Genomic DNA, 19,369 nt, shown 5'->3' on the forward strand with positions numbered 1-19,369 from the left:
GGTTCGTACTGGTGGGAATAGAGAAGAAGTAAGAAGAGAATTGCTTTAAAATAACCATCTAAATGTTCTAGTTACCTTTATTTTCCCCAACTTTCTTTTAAAAAGATTAGAGTTGGTTTAAAACATAAATATATTTTACAATATATAAAAGAACAGCAAAGGAGAATGGGATATCAGAAAATTGATAAGATCATGATATAAAACTCAAGCAAAGGTTGGGACACAAACATGCATGCCATTACGTTATATCCAATGCTGGTGTCAACTTTGATCTGGGTTTTCTAACAACTAAAAGAAAGAGGGAAGCTTGATTAGTCTTAATATTCGTAAGATAAAAAAACAAAACAAGTTTAGGAAAAACATTGCATTTCCCTGTGTAAGAGAAATTTAGTCCTAAAAGGATACTTTGGAACTTACCATTGTTGGTAAAAATCTATAATAAATGCAATAAGAAATTTTAATTAATTAATTTTTTTTTTTTTTGAGATGGAGTTTCGCTGTTGTTACCCAGATTGGAGTGCAATGGCATGATCTCGGCTCACCGCAACCTCCACCTTCTGGGTTCAAGCAATTCTCATGTCTCAGCTTCCCGAGTAGCTGGGACTACAGGCGCATACCACCATGCCGAGCTAATTTTGTATTTTTAGTAGAGATGGGTTTTCACCTTGTTGACCAGGATGGTCTTGCTCTCTTGACCTCGTGATCCATCCTCCTTAGCCTCCCAAAGTGCTGGGATTATAGGTGTGAGCCACCACGCCTGGCCTGCAATAAGGAATTTTAAAGGTTTATGTTAGACTAGAATGCTCTCTGAATACTACTTTTTATAACAGATTTTGATAAGAATTGGATAGTGTTTGAGGTCATATTCTTTGGCAAGAACCTGATCAGAAATAATTAATTTTGTCAGTTAAGAGCAGATGCATGCATTTTGATAAGCAAGTGATGGAGGTGGGTACAACTGAAATTCTCTTCAGAATGAAGGGGGCTTAGCAGGAAATGTGTTTCAGTAAAAAACACTAAGTAGTAAGCATAGGGGAAATGTCTACACAGTGTCAATTTTCTTTTCTTGCAAACACGTATAATACTTGGGTGATAACAGGCTCAAAGGTCTGTGCCCAAGAATGCGGCTGGGAGGAACCTCAAAGCAGGTCTCACCAGTCGTCTATCATGGCCTTAAAAATAAGTCTCATTTATTACACAGCGGCTGATTGTGGGGTCTAGGGTCAGACTGCCTTAGTTCGACTTTCAGCCTCATCTCTTAGTAATTGTACAACCTTGATTAAGTACTTAACATCTCTTAAGATTGCATTTTCTCATTTGTAAAATGGAGAAAACAATACTCACCTCAGGGCTGATAGTCTTTTGAATGTTTGGTGTCTGAATAAATCTTTAATAACATTATCTATTATTTCTAGTAAATTCTCCCATAAACATTATGTGAGTCATTTGCCAAATTACCTAACTATTCCTGTCCCCTCCCTAAAACATGTAGACCCTTGGCACTGTTAGTATGCTGAATGCTTGTGGTTAGTGATCTTGTTTACTTCTCTCACAGTTCAAGTTGGATGCCCTTCAAGAGTTAGTTGTGGTCCCAAACTTGTTCATGCCAGTTTGCTTCTGAGAAAATTAGGCTGAGGCAGAAGGATCACCTGAGGCCAGGAGTTTGAGACCAGCCTGGGCAACAGAATAAGAATCTGTCTCTACCCAAAAAAATTAAAAAGTAGTTGTGTGTGGTGGTGCATGTCGATAGTCCCAGCTACTCAGAGAGGCTGAGGCAAGAGAATCACTTCAGCCCAGGAGTTCTGGGTTATAGTGAGCTATGATCACGCCACCATACTTCAGCCATGGTGACAGCAAGAGACTCCGTGTCTTAAAAACGAACAAAAATGAGTGAGATAACTGAAAGCTCTGAGAAAAAGTTACAGGAATCTGGACGGGGAAGAAAACAAAAGGAAACTGCTCAAAGTTTATTTTGTGATTATCTATCTTTTTTTTTTTAGTAGTCTCATTCTGTGGCCCATGCTGGAGTACAGTAGCACAATCTTGGCTCATTGCAACCTCTGCCTCCCAGGTTCAAGTAATTCTTGTGCCTCAGCCTCCCAAGTAGGTAGGAGTATAGGTGCATGCCACTGCGCCTGGCTAATTTTTATATTTTTAGTAGAGATGGGGTTTTACCATGTTGGCCAGGCTGGTCTCAAAGTCCTGACTTTGTGTGATCCACCTGCCTTGGCCTCCCAAAGTGCTGGGATTACAGATGTGAGCCATTGCACCCAGCCAATGATTATGTTTAATTTCTAACTTCACATTACAAAACAGAAACTGGATTTCTTAAGACAATGTATTGTGGTTATGGTTTAAAAAAGCCATAGTAAATTCCAATCAACAGACTCATGCTCAAAAGGCCTTGACCCCTGGCTCATTGACAATTAAAATACACTTATGTTTTAGGTTAGGCAAAACATTTTGTGTTTGCCTGTATTTTATATTTTTAATATATAAAGCATTTCTGTGATTCAAAAGTCAGAACTATATCAACAGGAATAGTCAGAGAAGTCTGACTCCTATACCCATACCTTGCATGCCTTTCCACCCACCTTTCATAGATGACTGTTTTCATTCATTTTTTTAATGTAGCTCTTCTCCTCATTTTCTTTTTTTGAGATGAAGTCTCACTCTGTAGCCCAGGCTGGAATGCAATGGGCATGATCTCGGCTCACTGTACAACTTTCGCCTCCCTGGTCCCAGTTCAAGCAATTCTCCTACCTCAGCCTCCCAGAGTAGCTGGGATTACAGAAAAAATTGTATACGTTTGTACATAGATGCTCTCTTATGTCATGCACTAATAATTTTTGCCAAGATTACATATGGACAGAGGTAAGACACATTTATAACACTATGAACTATGGTTTTGCAAAGTGTAATTGTTTTAAAAAGGCAGGAAGGGGGCGGGAGAGCAATGTATAGCAAATCTATCAAATACAACTTCCCAAAACTCATACATTTCACTAGCATTTATTAACCCAGTAGCCATTCAAAATCTCCATCAAATTGAGGAAATGTGTTACTTTTTATGGAAAGACTTGAAAGACAACCTTTGATGGTGTTGATTGAATCCACTTTCAGTGAATTACAAGTAAAAATAATTTGGTAATAATGCAGCAAAAGAAATCAAGGGGAATAAGATGTACCTACAAACTCAACATTCAGACCTTACTTCCTCACTTCTTTTCAGCTCCAGCTTCCTGGCTGAAGAGCCAGGAAGAAAAATTAAGCTACTATGGGCTTATTTCATCTCCTAGTAGTTATGATAAACATTCATTAACTCAAGACCTCCAACAGTTCTCTGGAGAGTGTTGTCTCCTGCACCTCTGGCTTTCATCAGCATAGTTAATTCCTCTTCAGACACTTTCCTCATATTTATGTAGACTCTGGCTGTAAACAACTGGCTTTCTTCTAAATCCTGTCTAATTTAATCGCAGGAAAATTTCCCCCTCCACCATAATATTTCTCCTAATTTTGGTTCCATATAAAAATTGAAAAAACAGCAAACAAGCTCAAGGCTAAAAAAACGTGTTGATTACAAATATACATTTACCTTATTATTTTTGAATTACAATAACTTAGGCTTCAGATACCTGCATTCAATATTTGAAATACTGATTGGACTTCCTTTCTTCCTCCTTCCCTTCCTTCCTGTTTCTTCCTCACCCCCTCTCTCCCTCTGTTCCCTACTTCCCTTTCTTCTCCTCCCTTCCTTTCTTCTGTCTTTCCTTTCATTCATTCACTCCAAAAGTCAGCCACACTCACAAAGGCTGGTGATGGCAGCTCCATACAAAGACTGCACTGGAGTAGAGGGAGGAGACAGCCCTGGAGTGAAGTGGCAGGGTCAACTCTTCAATGGTCAGTGATGGCATGTGATGTTGGCATTGGAGCAGGGCAGAAGGCAGCCCAGTGGGGTCAGGAGGTTGGCTACATACAGGACATTGAGCAATTAATAAGCATATTGAGACTATGGGAACCAGGTTTCTCACTGATGGAGAACAAAGAAAGGAAAAATTAAAAGGGAAAGCTAGAATAATCCCTGTAGTCTTAGATTAGAATTGGAACTATCAGTGTAAATTTTTACATAAATACAAAGTGTGTATATATAATGTATACAAATATGTATGGGTATCACTATATAATTTACATATGTGATATAAAGGTGTGTGCCTGTGTAATATATATATATTTCTTAAATCTGCACATCTAGAGGACAGAGAGCAAGCCCCTTACCCCCTGGAGCAATGAGCACAGCTAGTGCCTGGATATTTATTTCTAATTACTGTTCTCTACTAAAAGGAACTGGAGCTCTCTGAAGAAATGTCTAGTTTCGGAACCCTTCCTGACACCTTACACTAAAATTAACTCCAGATGAATTAAAGATTTAAACATAAGACCTACCACCATAAAAACCCTAGAAGAAAACCTAGGCAAAATCTTTCAGGACATAGGCACAGGCAGGGACTTCATGACTAAAACACCAAAGGCAATGGCAACAAAAGCCAGAATAGACAAATGAGGCCTAATTAAACTTAAAAGCTTCTGCACAGCAAAAGAAAGAATCATTAGAGTAAACGTGCAACCAACAGAATGGGAAAAAATGTTCGCAGTCTATCCATCAGACAAAGGGCTAATATCCAGAATCTACAAAGAACTAAACAAGAAAACATCAAACCCATTCAAAAGTAGGCGAAGGATATGAACAGACACTTTTCAAAAGAAGAAAAATATGTGGCCAACAAACATGAAAAAATGCTTACCATCATGGGTCATTAGAGAAATGCAAATCAAAACCACATTGAGATACCATCTCAAGCCAGTTAGAATGGCAATCTTTAAAATATCTGGAGACAACAGATGCTGGAGAGGATGTGGAGAAAAAGGAACACTTTTACACTGTTGGTGGGAGTGTAAATTAGTTCAACCATTGTGGAAGACAGTGTGATGATTCCTCAAGGATTTAGAAATAGAAATTCCATTTGACCCATCAATCCCATTACTGGGTATACACCCAGAGGATTATAAATCTTTCTATCATAAAGGCACGTGCACACATATGTTCACTGCAGCACTGTTTACGATAGCAAAGACCTGGAACCAACCCAAATGCCCATTGATGATAGACTGGACAAAAAAAATGTGGCACATATACACCATGGAATACTATGCAGCCGTTAAAAACAATGAGTTCAAAGGACATTAAAAACAATGTCCTTTGTAGAGAAATGGGTGAACCTAGAAACCATCATTCTCAGCAAACTGACGCAAGAACAGAAAACCAAACACTGCATGTTTTCACTCATAGGCGGGTGATGAACAATGAGAACACCTGGGCACAGGGAAGGGAATAACACTCACAGGGCTAGGTGGAAGGGAGGAAAGGGGGGAACAGCGGGGGTGGGGGGCGGGAAGGATGGGGAGGGATAACACTGGGAGAAATACCTGATGTAGGTGACAGTGGGGGTGGGGGGCGGAAAGGATGGGGAGGGATAACACTGAGAAATACCTGATGTAGGTGACAGTGGCGGTGGGGAGTGGGGGCGACAGAGAGGGATGGATGGAGACAGCAAACCACCCTGGCATGTATGTACCTATGCAACAATACTGCAGAATGCAGGATGTGCACATGTACTCCAGAGCCCAACTACAATAAAAAAATAAAGTCTAGTTTCAAGGCTAGAACATTTTTGTTCAGAAAATAAAGTATTCAAAGAATAACAAGGACATGTCAAAAGGACACAGCAGCTAGCTGAAAGCCTACACAGGACAAATCAGGTATAATTTGAGCATCAAGACCAGGTGGCTTGATGGCTCATTCCTGTAATCCCAGCACTTTGGGAGGCCAAGGTAGGAGGATTGCTTGAGGCCAGGAGTTCAAGACCAGCCTGGGCAACATAGTAAGACCCTGTCTCTACAAAAAAATTATAACAATAATAGAAAGGAAAAAGCATTAAAAGTCATAACAGTAACTTATACCCACATTGATATAAATAAGAGGGGAAAGTGAAAACTCTTCCTTACAATAGAATGTCAACAAATAAAGAAATATAGATGGAATTTTAAAATTACCATTTGGCAACCATTATCGGAATGACTTGGGCAACAAATACCAGTGGATGCTGACACTAGTGAGGTAAAGTGGGATAGAGGAAGAGGATATTTTCATAGTCTCAAAGTGTCTTCACACACAAAATATTTCCTAATCATAAAGAAAAACAACTAGAGAAACATGGCAGACACCATCTTAATCAAGTGATCAAAGTTCCCACCACCAGCAAGGGAACAAATCAACATCATGTGCCACCTGACAGGATGCAGTGAGAACCCAGCATCACCTCTGCAATATTCCTGCCAAAAACACACAATCAAGGTCTAATCATAAGACAATAAGCAAAACCAAATTGAATGACATTCTATAAAATATCTGCCCTCTATTACAAATTTTCAGTGTCATGAAACTCAAGGAAAGATGTATGTTCCGGATTTAAGTAGACTAGACAGTCATGGCAACTAGGTGCAACTCAATCTTGGATTGGATGCTTATAAATGACATAAGTGGAGCAGTTAACAAAACTTGAGTGGTGATTTCTGACTTGATTGGGATTCTTTGTACTATTCTTCAAGCTTTTACCTGGGTTTTGAATTATCTCAAAATAAAATTATAAAAATAAAATATTTCCAATCTTGTCGCATTACTTGTAGTTCGATGGCATTGTTGTCTACCTTTCATAGCAAATGGACAACCACTTTATGGCTTAAAGAATGGTCTTGTGAGCTGGTTTGGAAATCCAACCATTATTTAAACTTTTTAAAAAATGTGTTTTAATTGCACAAATGATACATAAATGCATAGTGTAATAGTCATATAAATTTGGACAATATTAAGTATCTCTCTTGGCTACCTCCCACTCATCTAAATTAACGAGTTATTAGTTTGCTGTGTTTCCTTCTAAATATTTTTCTATGCTGCAACGTGGTTATTCATGTCTCCACTATGTCTCCGATTGTTCTATGTTGGTACCTATGATTCATTCTTTTTCACTCACTTATATTATTCCTTGGTGTCAGCCATAACTTGTTACCACACTTTTACTAGTATTTATTTTCCAGTCTCTTGATTTTACAAACAAGACTGCAGTGAACATTTGCAAATGTATTTTGCATATGTGCAAGTGTTTCTCTAGGTAAGATGTTAAGTGAAATAGCTGAATTAAAGGGCATGCTCATTTAAACAAATTAAATAGATGTTGACTTTTCTTCTACCAGTGTATTAAAAAAATAATTTAAAAACTATTCTTCTACCCAGTGAATCTTCAGATATCATCTATCTAAAAACATATAAAATCCTGATGAGACTTTGATGGAATTACAGTAAGTTATAGATTAAAAAATAATGAAGTTTTTTGTTGGCATCGCTTCTTCTGGGACATCTTTATCCTTTTCTCACAACCATTGTCCTCATTTGTGTTAACTGAGCCTTCACTGTTTCTCAGGTCACAATCTACAGCCTCTCAAACAGCAGCAGTGTCAGCATGCCCAGGCCGCTAGTTCTTCTGTAATTCCATTTATGTTCAATTTGACTTTCACTTCCAGTGTTATCATTTTTATTCCTCTGCTACACTTTCATCTTTATTAGCCAATTTCCACTTTTGATTATCCATTTTTATAGAATGCGGATTTACCATTGAGAGACAAGCAATCAACACAACTATACTTTGCCATCTGTAAGTAAAGTGAATAACAGATGTGAAGTGACCCATCATAGACAGCCTTTGAAAGAATGATGTATTTGGTCCCATCATGATGCATGTATGAATTTCCTATTACTGCTATAACCAATTCCACAAACTTACTAGCTCAAAACAATGCAAATTATTGTCTTACAGTTCTAAAGAGCTGAAGTCCAAAATTGTCTTAACTGGGCTAGTCAAGGTGTTGGCAGGGATACACCCCTTCAGAAGGTTCTAGGAGAGAATCCATTTCCTTACCTTTTCCAATTTTTAGAGGGTTCCTGCATTCCTTGGCTCCTGGCCCCTTCTTCCAACTGTAAAGCCAGCAGTGTAGCATCTTCAAATATTTCTCTGTTTCTTTGTCACATCTTCCCTGACTCTGACCATCTTCTTCCCTCTTATAAAGACCCTGGTGATTACAATGGAACCATTCAGATAATCCAGGATAATCACCCACCTCAAGATCTCTAACTTAATCACATCAACAAGGTCCCTTTTGCTATGGAATATAACAGTTCATAGGTTTTAGGAATTAAGATGTGAACTTTGGGGTGGGGGGCATTATTCTGCCTAACACATGTGCATTTCTTATTTACACGGTGGTTGTGATTTGAAGAAATATTCATGAAGTTTGACTCTCATGCAATTACTCATAGTCAATATCCACCAGTAACTGAAATTTGAATTGTGTTGCAGGGGGGCTTGTGTTATTAAGTAAACGATAGTAACTGGGATTTGTGCATATCTGAATCATGCAAAGTGGGGAGGGCCTGTTTCAGGTCCAGTTGAAGGTCAAACAATGAGAAATTGCATGTGACTACACACACTGGCCCACGGCTGCAGAGAATGAGGCAGAAGTGACTTTCGTTTGCTCTCATGTTTGAAGAACACTCACAGGTAAACAGATTGAGCTTTCTCTTGTGCCAGATCTTTCAAGTCTACCAGAATACTGATAGCACTTCAGCTTTTAAGAAAGTTAAGAAACACTGTAGGTAAATATGGAAAAAACTCAAGAAAGAATGGTATCTTTCCTCTTACTGCTGCCATCTCTGCCCTCCTTGATGCCCCCAAAAAATTATGTCTAAGTCTCTTATGCATTAATACCCAACTACTGATAATGCATTACACATTATAAAGCAAATATCTTTTTTCTTTATTATTAATAAACATAAAAGAGCTGTTCTGATAACTGATTAAGAATATAATCAGTGCTTCCTCTGTACTCAGATGTTGCTGAACAAGCTATGGAGTGAGTTTCTGACAATCTTAGCCCAACTACCATTTTAAACAAAACAACTGTTGATATAAAGTTTCTCGTTAATTCTTTTTATTTCAACAGCAAAAAGATCAGCTCCATACCTCTGATTGAGATTACAAAATATAATCTTTTCAGCATGGGTTTTCTTACCATGCCACAAATAGAAAGAGGCACTAAGGGAGTGAGAAGCGGGTATTTTCCATCTCTGGGAGTATTATATTTACCTGCAATAAAAACATCTGATCTTACAGAACAGGATACCTCTTGAAGAGGTTTAGTTTATTTGATAAGATGTAAGTATTCCAAATACATTCATTGTATGAATTAGGGAAGGAAAAGCAGTAAGAAACATTACATGCATATTCATTCCTAGACTCCAGCCATACCAAGTCTTACCACTTTATAGAATTCATCATTTATTAGCCAATACTATTTTAAAATATGATTTCAGTACTCTAAAATTGATAGTAGAGGGAAAAGAAGTCACACACAATGCCTGCCACCACCAGGGTGAAACCAAATCTTTATCCACCTATGGCTCCTGTCAGGGTCAGCAGAGGCAGCAGCTTCATTTTCTTCATGGTTGACCCAGACAGATGTGGAGCCAAAGTGCCAAGTTCATATTTCAAGCATCTGTTCTGAATATGTTTAAAGCCACGATAAATTACAAAAGGCAAATTCACAGATGCTCTTTGAAAGTGTAACTATTATACTTGGTATTTCACTTCCTCTAACCCCCAAAAGTTTTTGATGCTGCGAAGAATAGACCCTGATACATAGTTTGAAACTCTCACTATAAAATTACTAGGCTAAGTCTATCAAGGCTTGAAAGTTTGTTTTCCTGAGGTAGGTGAAAGGGTCATCTCTCTTCCTTCCAGGTGACTATATCGCACAAGCTTCCATGGGAGGACTTCATCAACAGCACAGTTAAATATCAAAGTCCTTCAGCTCTCCCCAGCTGGCACCTATTTTCACTTTCACTTTCAATTTTACAGACAGTTTTACAGCACTTTCCATTTCATTCTTGACAATCTGAGCTACCTAAAAACAAAAAAACAACAAAAAAAAAACGAGGTTAACGAACTCTATGTCCAGTCAAAGAATGTTTCCCAAGCCACCCACTGAGTACGTTATAAACCAGACTGGAGCTCTTCACCCAGTGGTGCTTGAAATGCTAGATCAGAAAATAAAAAACCAGACATCTCAAACTCTTCTTCACTGATGAGCAGGAGTTTCTGACACTTTTTGCTAGAATGCTTGGAGCTTGGAAACCCTCAGGGAAAAACTGCAAATTTTTGTTCAATTTCTCTAAGACAAAAACATCTCTGCATTGGCAATTTCTTAACTTATTAAGAATTGGTACAAAATGGAACACTCTTAGCTCCTTTTCTACCCATAAGGACTCAATATTTACACAGTCATCCTGGGGCTAGGGTAGAATTCCAAAATCCTCATGCATAGGGAAAAAAGCTGTCAGCCCTACAATACAGTGTCTTGGCTTCCTATGGAATGGACACAAGCATTGCAAAAATACCTGAACAACATCTTCTTCTGCCACTTCATATAAGAGTTCATCATGGAGTTGAAGGATGAAGAAGCCTCCTCTGATTGGGCAGAACATCCCTTGCAGTTTTCTCTTTGGTAACAATCCTACTTCACAAAAAAGTAGCAATACTGATCAGCATGTTGCTGTGTCATAGAATATTATTAGAGATTCTGAGTAACTCTGAGGAATTTTAATCAAGAGATCAAAACACACAAGACTAAGAACTATCAGGAACATAACTACTTCCTGGTTGCTACCTACCCTACCTATCTGGCATAAACTCATCAACTTCCTCCCAGAAAGAGAAAGTCTCACAAAGAAGTCAGTAAATGGGGTGTAAAGAACTCTGCTCCAAACTCTAGTCTGACTTATTTCTCATGAACAATATTTTCTCATTCCATGGAGTCCCCCTACCACCATCTGAGTGTAATAACACCAGGGAGGTATGGGGCCTGATTCCTGCCCCAGAAAAGCAAATTAGTATTGTCAGGCAGTGCTTCTTAAGGGGGAAACTCCCTCATGTCTTTGTATGGCCAGAAGTGTCACTGTGATAGAACTGGTGCTTCCCCAATTGGACCGTACACTCGATACAAGTAATTCTAAACCTGGGCTCCCAATGTGAACTTCAGAGAGATGTAAACCCCTTGCATTATATGTAAGAGTCTATGTAAGTTTTTCTATGGAGATAATCCATACCTTCCAGTAGCCATAATTCCAGAATATATATTAGACTTAGTCAGTATTTCCTCATTAGCTGGACCTAGTGGTACAGATTATGCTCTTCTTAACACAAAGATAAAGCTCAACATAAACACCTTTACTGGAACTGCTTTTACCTGTTTGCTTAAACCTCACAGCAGTTATCTTCCTTTCTGCTGTCTAAATTCCCTATTTATCTTTCAGGCCCAGCATTAGTACCAACTCCCTCAGTATATCTGGTGCTTCTCTCTGAGGGAGAGAGAGTTCTTCAACTGTCACTATATGTAGTGCCAGTTTGCTCAGAGGCGGTTCTCACACAGTAGCCAAACACAAGCACCCAAGGCTGGAGCAAGCTGCTTCCACACCAGGACTGCAAAGGCGGTACCTCTGTTCACCAGTTTGGCTGAAGTCTGATCTGCCCCATGAAGTCACACTTAGCTCATACTATTGACTGTCTGGATGCTCTAGCTTTTCTGCTTTCTGATGACCATGCCTTTGCCCTCTTGATTTCCCTTGGCTACCTGGCTTCTGACCCAGAATGCCATGATGCTCTTGTTCCCCGTGTGTTCTGCTTCCTCATGCTCCCCTTCCTTTCATCCCACCGACCTAGCACTACTTTAAGCTCCCATGACACCATGAGGTCTTCCGCAGTGACAGAGTCATATAACCTTCCTCTGACTCTTAAAGTCGTTATTGTCTGTATCCTTATTGTGACATTTATCACTCTGCTGTGTGGAATTAATACAAATATTTCAGTCAGGTATCACACCTTCCTCTCCTTTCTTACATAGACTTAAAATTTTAAACATAGATTGATAACTTTTATTTCTAAATCCCCAGAACGTACAGCATAGTATTACTACCCAAATAAGTTTTATAAATAAGTTTAGATTGTCAAACCATGACAGCAGATGTGTTTTATTTTTTATATATTCTATTATATATATATATAATTGTATATATAATATATATAATTTATATAAAATATATTAAAATTTTTATATTTTTGATATATAATTTTATTTATATATTCTCTCTATAAATAGAAATGTGTATATGTGTGTATATATACAGTCCTACATTCAAAATAAATGAGGGGCCTCAGATACTTTGAGGGGGACTGATGACAAAATTAATCATTCTCATTTAATAAACTTTTGTATCTATGTATTTTTGCACATAAGTGAACATGCTATAACGGGCTGTATTCTTCTCTATAACCTGTATGTATGTCTCTTCGAGAAATAGCAAATCTCATTCTCAATAACTGATCACGACTTTTCTGCCCCATCTCCAGCAGCTTTTTCTTCCTCTATATGCACCAAATCTTAATTTCTTCCCAGGAAAATTTTAAAACACGCCTTCTGGCTGGGTGTGGCTCATGTCTGTAATTCCAACACTTTGGGAGGCAAGCAGATCACTTGAGGTCAGGAGTTCTAGAACAGCCTGGACAACATGGTGAAACCCCCTCTCTACTAAAAATATTTTTAAAGAAATTTGCTAGATGTGGTGGTTCACTCCTGTAATCCCAGCTACTCAGAAAGCTGAGGCAGGAAAATCCCTTGAACTTGGGAGGCAGAGATTGCAGTGAGCTGAGATCATGCCACTGCACTCCAGCCTGGGTGACAGAGTGAGACTCTGTCTAAAAAAACAAAATAATAAAACACATCTGCTGTCATGGTTTGACAATCTAAATGACAGTGAAATGGTATTTAAAGCAGAAATATGGACATGTCACAAGAGAGAAAAACAAAATTTCACTGTCCTTGTTAGTGCAAGAAATAATTTATCCAAGCAATAAACAGAGAACTCAGGGAAATATGAAATTAAGAACAAGAAAAAACATCAGCAAAGGAACATATGTGATAATGAGATCAAGAGTACATTCTAAGACCAGAGAACACGGAAGGTCATAACGAGGAAAATGAACATGTTTGTAACGTATGGTCTGGAGACCAGAGAGGATCCCAAAATCTGCAGTCAAAATTACTTTCATAACAACACTATGAGGTTATTTGTCTTTTTCAGTCTTACTTTCTTATAAGCGTGCAGCAAGGTGGCCAACTGTCCTGGTGCAGAAGTGAAATTCCCACATCCTGGGAAACCCATGAGTCTCTCAAAATTGAGACAGGTATCAACCCAGACTGTACAGAGTTTCCCAAAGAAGGTTACAAGACATGCGATATTACCACAGATTGAATACAGAAGTAGATACAGAAAGCCAGCTGTGTTTTCTTAAGCCAAACATTAAAGAGATTTACACATTTGTAAAATAAAGCCACTTACCAAGAATGTTCTTTAGTTTTGAAAAGATGTATTTTCATAAAAATATGACACATCAAAATATGAGTTATTACTTTAAATGCTAATATGTTTTAAAATTCCCTGTTTTAATTTATAATATGGTAAATATAGTAGATATTACCCACAAAAACAAAAACTCTTTGAAATCTTTAATAATTTCTAATAGTATAACATGAGACCAAAACATTTGAGAACTGTTGAGAAATAAAATAAAAAATACTTCTCATTTACATTTCTGATACAATTATTCTCACCATGTTACAGCACAGGCCTCATCTATGAACAAACCTGTTTGGTCACTTTGGAGCATACCCTCTCGATGACCATGGGATTTAAAGGTTGAGTGGAAGGTCTCTAATTGCTTCTGAATGTTAACCGTGGCTATTTTGACAATATCAGCTGCTGATCCTTGGACTGTTGTGTTGATAGCTTGACGCTCAGCCTATAAAAACAATTAACAGGTGCTCCACCAGATATGCCAACATGGTTTCATACCTTTCACAAATCAGTGCTGACATTTGCAGCCAGACTGGAAAGCTGGACTGAGATGTGAACCTAGGACACCAACTATTAGGCTGCATCCTGAGAATAACAACTATAATGATCCAGGGCTCTAGATTCTGTGGTTTCCACATTAGGGCAGACAAAAATATAAGATCAGATTGCTTTGGCTTAGAAATCTTCCCTACTCAGTTAGGATCCAAAAACCACATTGCACTTAGAATGTATTTAGCTCATTAGTGCTCTAGCTATTCTAGATATCATTCTAAAAGATCTACTCCACAAAATAATCTTAATCCTAAATAAATAGAGTATCATTCTTTGGGTTGTGGGTTGGAATGTCCTAAGCACACCCTCTATACCAATGACCCCTTGGTCTTATATAGAGTTTGGCCCCTGCAGGTTTGGAGCCCTCTGATGTGATAGAGAGCTTTTCATGGGTTGCTGAGGCAAATCTTTAACTGCTAGTGAAAATGCACATCCTAGATCCCTGGGTATTCAGTTCCTTGAAATGACTCCTGCCAAATGCTTTTTAGCAGGGAACCATTCCTACTAAAATTAATGATCTTGGAAGAGTAGAGGAGGGAGTCTGGGTTAATATCCAGGAGTAATCTATATATGAATATCATTCCCAGTGCCCCCAAATGCCTCAGAAAATGAAAAAGGTCTACTCCAGGGAGGGAGGTCAATGTAACATGAGAGGTATTCTCTAGTTCTGTCACCTAAGCTATACCCAACTTCTAGTATATTAAATACCTGCAATCTCAGCTCCTCAGAGGCTAAGGCAAGAGGATCAGTTGAGGCCAGGAGTTTGAAACCAGCCTGGGAAACAGTGAGACCCTGTCTTTAAGAAAAACAAAATAAAACAACAACAACAAAAATCTATCTCCTCATCTAAAATTACTAATAAGAGGAAGAAAAGGCTGAACACAATGTGGGAGAGAATGTAACCCATAACAGGTTCCTACAAATTGATTTTTAAAAATGCAGAAAACTGAACAGAAAAATTAAAAAGTAAACCAGAATAGGTATTTACCCATGAAAAAAATAACTAAATGGTTAATACACATTTGTAAGGTTGCTAATTTGTAGGGTTACCTCAGTGGTAGCCAAGGAAACACAAATTAAAACTATAGAATACTACTTTGTACCCGCCAGAATACCTAAAATTATATTTGTCTAATAGCAAGTGTCGACAAGAATGCAGAGCAGTGAGAAGTCACATACTCTTCTGATGGGAGGACAAACTGCTATAATCTCCACAGAAAACAATTTGGCTTTATCTACTGAAGTTGAAAATATGCAGCAATCCTACCACTGTGTCTTTACCAAACATAAATGCATGTATATGTGCACCAAGAACCTTGTACAAGGATGTTCCAGGCTACAATAGCTTAGCTTCAAACTGGAAACCCAAGTTCTCAACAACAGAAAAATAAATTATGGTATATTCATATAAGAGTATACAGCTATTCCTACATGAAACAAGAATGACTTTCCCACATAATTTTGAAAGAAGCTAGATACAAAATATACATACATGATGTATCTAGAGCTCAAAAATATGCAAAGCAAAACTATAGTGTTAGAATTATAACAATGGCTATTTATGGGAAGACGATGGGTGATGATTAGGAGGATGCATGAGGGATGATTCTGGGGCACTGATAATATTCTATTTCTTGACCTGGGTGGTAGTTACACAGGTGTAGCTCTGTGATAATTTAGTGAAACCTACATTATGTGTGAGAATGTATTTTTCACTATAACAAAATTTGAACAAAAGCAAAAACCAAAACAAACAAAAACCAAAAAATAACCTGGCTATGTTTATTCCTAATTCAGAGGGCTGCAATTTTTTTTCCTCAGCAACAACATAATGAATCAGAACTGAAGTATTTGGTATGAAAAAGTCTTATTACTCTCTCACATCTTCGGGTGCAATAATATTAATTCTCACAAACTTATGTGATTTACATTAATAACTATATATTTCATTTTTTATCATGCAGATTCAAAAAAACATAATTAGATTCCTATTAGATCAAGTCCTAATTTCTCAGACTGCCATTGAAAGCCTTCTGTCATTTAAAAGAAGCCTTTTTGTCTCCTAGCTTCTAGGTGGCTCCATCTATCCAGGAGAAAATTATCTACGTGACAATTCGAACTCTCCATTCCTACTAGTTTGGCTTCTAGCCAGTTCTCACTCTGTTATCCTTTTGTGATTGTCTTCTTCTCATTCCCAAGAGCCTAAACTTTAAACAGACTCCAAGAATCTAAGTCTTTCCTTCTCCCTGAAACCTAAATTAAGTATATAAATGATGTTTTCATATTTTTTTGTGTTATCTCTTCTAAGACTTAAAATTTAGGTTGCTAGCCCATCAAGTAAAGTTACTAGTTCACTTAGAGATACAGTAAAAGCCTGATAAATATCTGATATCTGCATGTGGATATATGGGAGGCTAGAGAGTAATGAAGTAACAAAAAGCCAACTATTCCTCCATGGTCTCTAAAAGCATTAATGCTCTGCAGGCTTTGAGCTCCAGTCAGAACTTTAGCTGGGTATTTTCTTTAATTTTTTTTTTTTTTAAGCTGGGTATTTTCATTACATACAACGTCTAATGAGCACTAAAACACAAAATTATGGGTGAAGGGCAAAAAACATCTAGTTAAAATAGTAAGATCTGAACTATACTACAAATTTAAATATTTAAATACACGGAATACTTTCATGAATCCCAATGAATTCAGAAAAAGACTGAGCAAATATCAATAAATCTTTTAAATGCTGTTAAAAATAGCCTTATTCACTACTTGGAGATATCCTAATAATCTCTGGTAAGATAGTGCTTTTTTGTTTTTTGTTTTTTTAAACACAGGGTCTCATTCTGCCACCTAGTCTGGAATACAGTGGTCCAATCATGGCTCACTGCAGCCTCCAATTCCTGGGCTCAAGCAATCCACCCACCTTAGCCACCCAAGTAACTAATACTACAGGCATGGACTACCATACCCAGCTAATTTTCTATTTTTGGTAGATATTGGAGTCTCACTATGTTACCCAAGCTAGTCTCAAACAAACTCCTCCTCAAGTAATCCTCTTGCCTTAGCCTTCCAAAGTGCTGGGATTACAGGCATGAGCCACCATGCCTGAGCAGATAGTGCTTTTAAAATAAACAAACAAGTAGAATGAACCAAAAATTAATCAAAATTTAGTGACTGGTTAACCTCTGAGGAACTTAGCAATCTGGTATGATATGGCAAATTAGTGTATGGTATCAGAAACAAAGAATAATTACCAAATATAAAAATTAAGTTTTGGTCAATGATGCAATCAAAAAAGAAAAAATTTTAAAATTAAGTTTATTACAACTTATTACCTAAGCTAATAAATAACTGGCTTACTGCAACAAAACATGTTTAAAATATTATTAAGTGAGTACATGTTTACATTAATCCCCCAGACTCTGTTCAGCAAATACTGGCATGTGCCATCACTTCAGAAGTCCTTAATGAAACCAATGGTTGACCTAGTCTATACAGAAGATCCAGTTAATATGCCGGTAACCCCTAAAAGGGACATTAGTATTTCCTCTTTGCTGAAAAAGTTTATGTCATTGAAATGTTAAGTTAAAAATCCTGAAAAATTTCAACATACGTGAGCTTTATGATAAGGGTTGTTCTCTTTGATTCCTGGCAAATATCTACGCCTTCCCAAAATGGTCTGAACAAACCCATCTCTTTTACAATTCTTCACTGTCTCTCTCATGAATTGATTTATCCCTACAAAGAAAATACAGAAATAATTAATTAGAACCAAGGTCTATCCTTCACTTCATTCACTGGTTTAAATATAGCAAAATATACCAAAACCCTACCACGATCTACTGATATTTCTAATATATTGTTGAATTCCATTTGCTACTATTTTGTTGAGGATGTTTGCATACATTTTCATCAGAAATATTGGCCTGTAGGTAGGTTTTGCTTATTTGTTTGTTTTGATGTGTCTTTGTCTGGTTTTGGAATCAGGGTAATACTGGCCTCATAGAAGTGTTTAGAAGTTTAGAAGTGTTCTGTCCTCTTCTATTTTCCAAAATAGTTTGAGTAGGACTGGTATTACTTCTTTAAATTTTTGGTAGAATTCAGCAGGGAAGCCATTGAGCTTTTCTTTGTGGGAAACTTTTTATTTATGGCTTCAATCTCATTACTTATTCTTAGACTGTTCAAATTTTAGATTTCTTCTTGGTTCAGTGTGTCTAGGAATTTACCCATTTCTTCTAGATTTTCCAAATTACTGGCATATAGTTGCTCATAGTAAGCCACTAATGATCCTTTGAATTTCTGGGGTATTTGTTGTGCTGTCTCCTTTTTCATTTATGATTTTATTTATTTAGATCTTCTTCTTTTTTCTTAGTCTGGCTAATGGTGTGTCAATTTTATCCTTAACAAAACAAAAAACCAGGTCAGGTGTGATGGCTCAAGCTTGTAATCCCAGAATTTTGGGAGGCCAAGGCAGGTGGATCACAAGGTTAGGAGTTTGAGACCAGCCTGACCAACATGGTGAAACCGCGTCCCTGTTAAAATACAAAAATTACCTGGGCATAGTGGCACATGCCTGTAATCCCAGGTACTCAGGAGGCTGAGGCAGGAGAATTGCCTGAACCTGGGAGGTGGAAGTTGCAGTGAGCCAAGATCATGCCATTGCACTCTAGCCTGGGTGACAGAGTGAAACTTTGTCTCAAAAACAAAACAAAACACCAGCTAATTTTCAGGCCAGGCACAGTGGCTCACTGTTGATATTCACTCAGGGTGGCTGGCAAAATATTAAGGAAAATATTAGGGAAAGTTATAGATTATAACCTCAAAACTTTTGGAAGGCCAAGAGGTTTATTGAGGCATGCTGAAGGCAGCCGCCTCATTAGCATTAGCATAGGAAAGAGAGAGACAATCAAAGGCCTTCCCGGTTTAAGTCTGTTTACCCCACATCCCTTTGTCTCTACTATGTTTACTCATGTAAACTTTGGGCTGGATGGTCCTCTGAGGGGGAGATCAAAGGGGAATCACCTGTTATTAATGTTTACTCTGGGCCCAGAACCCTAAAGCTTTTATCATTCGTAAAACCACTCTTTTAACCATGTTAATTATCTACAAGCATGTTGACTCAGAACCTCTGCTATGAATAAATTTGTGGATGGACAGAAGGTCTTGGTCAATTGGTTGAATTTCAGCCTCTGAAAGCAGCCAACAGCCATCCCTAGCCCACTCGTATCACTGTAATGGTGTGAG

At 37.8% G+C, this 19,369-nt stretch overlaps 2 protein-coding genes across 19 annotated transcripts in view; one reads left to right on the top strand and one right to left on the bottom strand.

Moving 5' to 3' along the window:
• The window catches only part of LOC100895618 (DNA polymerase theta-like), a 33,872-nt gene extending 32,471 nt beyond the window's left edge, over window positions 1–1,401 (top strand). The window contains 1 exon segment of the mRNA XM_035274081.3: window positions 2–1,401. Within this exon segment, the coding sequence (XP_035129972.3) occupies window positions 2–49 (48 nt within the window). The 3' untranslated portion in view covers window positions 50–1,401.
• LOC100402421 (DNA polymerase theta) overlaps window positions 1–19,369 on the bottom strand; it is a 126,241-nt gene that overhangs the window by 1,420 nt on the left and 105,452 nt on the right. For 5 of the 18 annotated variants that reach the window (XM_035274070.3, XM_078352045.1, XM_035274069.3 and 2 more), the window contains 5 exons: window positions 17,739–17,863; window positions 13,868–14,021; window positions 10,565–10,683; window positions 8,031–8,181; window positions 524–762 (listed from right to left, as the gene is read on the bottom strand). In XM_035274070.3, coding sequence (XP_035129961.3) covers window positions 644–762; window positions 8,031–8,181; window positions 10,565–10,683; window positions 13,868–14,021; window positions 17,739–17,863 — 668 coding nt within the window. In that variant the 3' untranslated portion in view covers window positions 524–643. Of the gene's footprint in view, window positions 1–523; window positions 763–2,629; window positions 2,782–8,030; window positions 8,182–9,079; window positions 10,072–10,564; window positions 10,684–13,867; window positions 14,022–17,738; window positions 17,864–19,369 lie in introns of those variants that run through there. The other 13 variants (XR_013527600.1, XM_078352042.1, XM_078352040.1 and 10 more) reach the window with 8 other exon arrangements.

Source organism: Callithrix jacchus, chromosome 15, assembly GCF_049354715.1.
Source record: "Callithrix jacchus isolate 240 chromosome 15, calJac240_pri, whole genome shotgun sequence".
Taxonomy (NCBI): domain Eukaryota; kingdom Metazoa; phylum Chordata; class Mammalia; order Primates; family Cebidae; genus Callithrix; species Callithrix jacchus.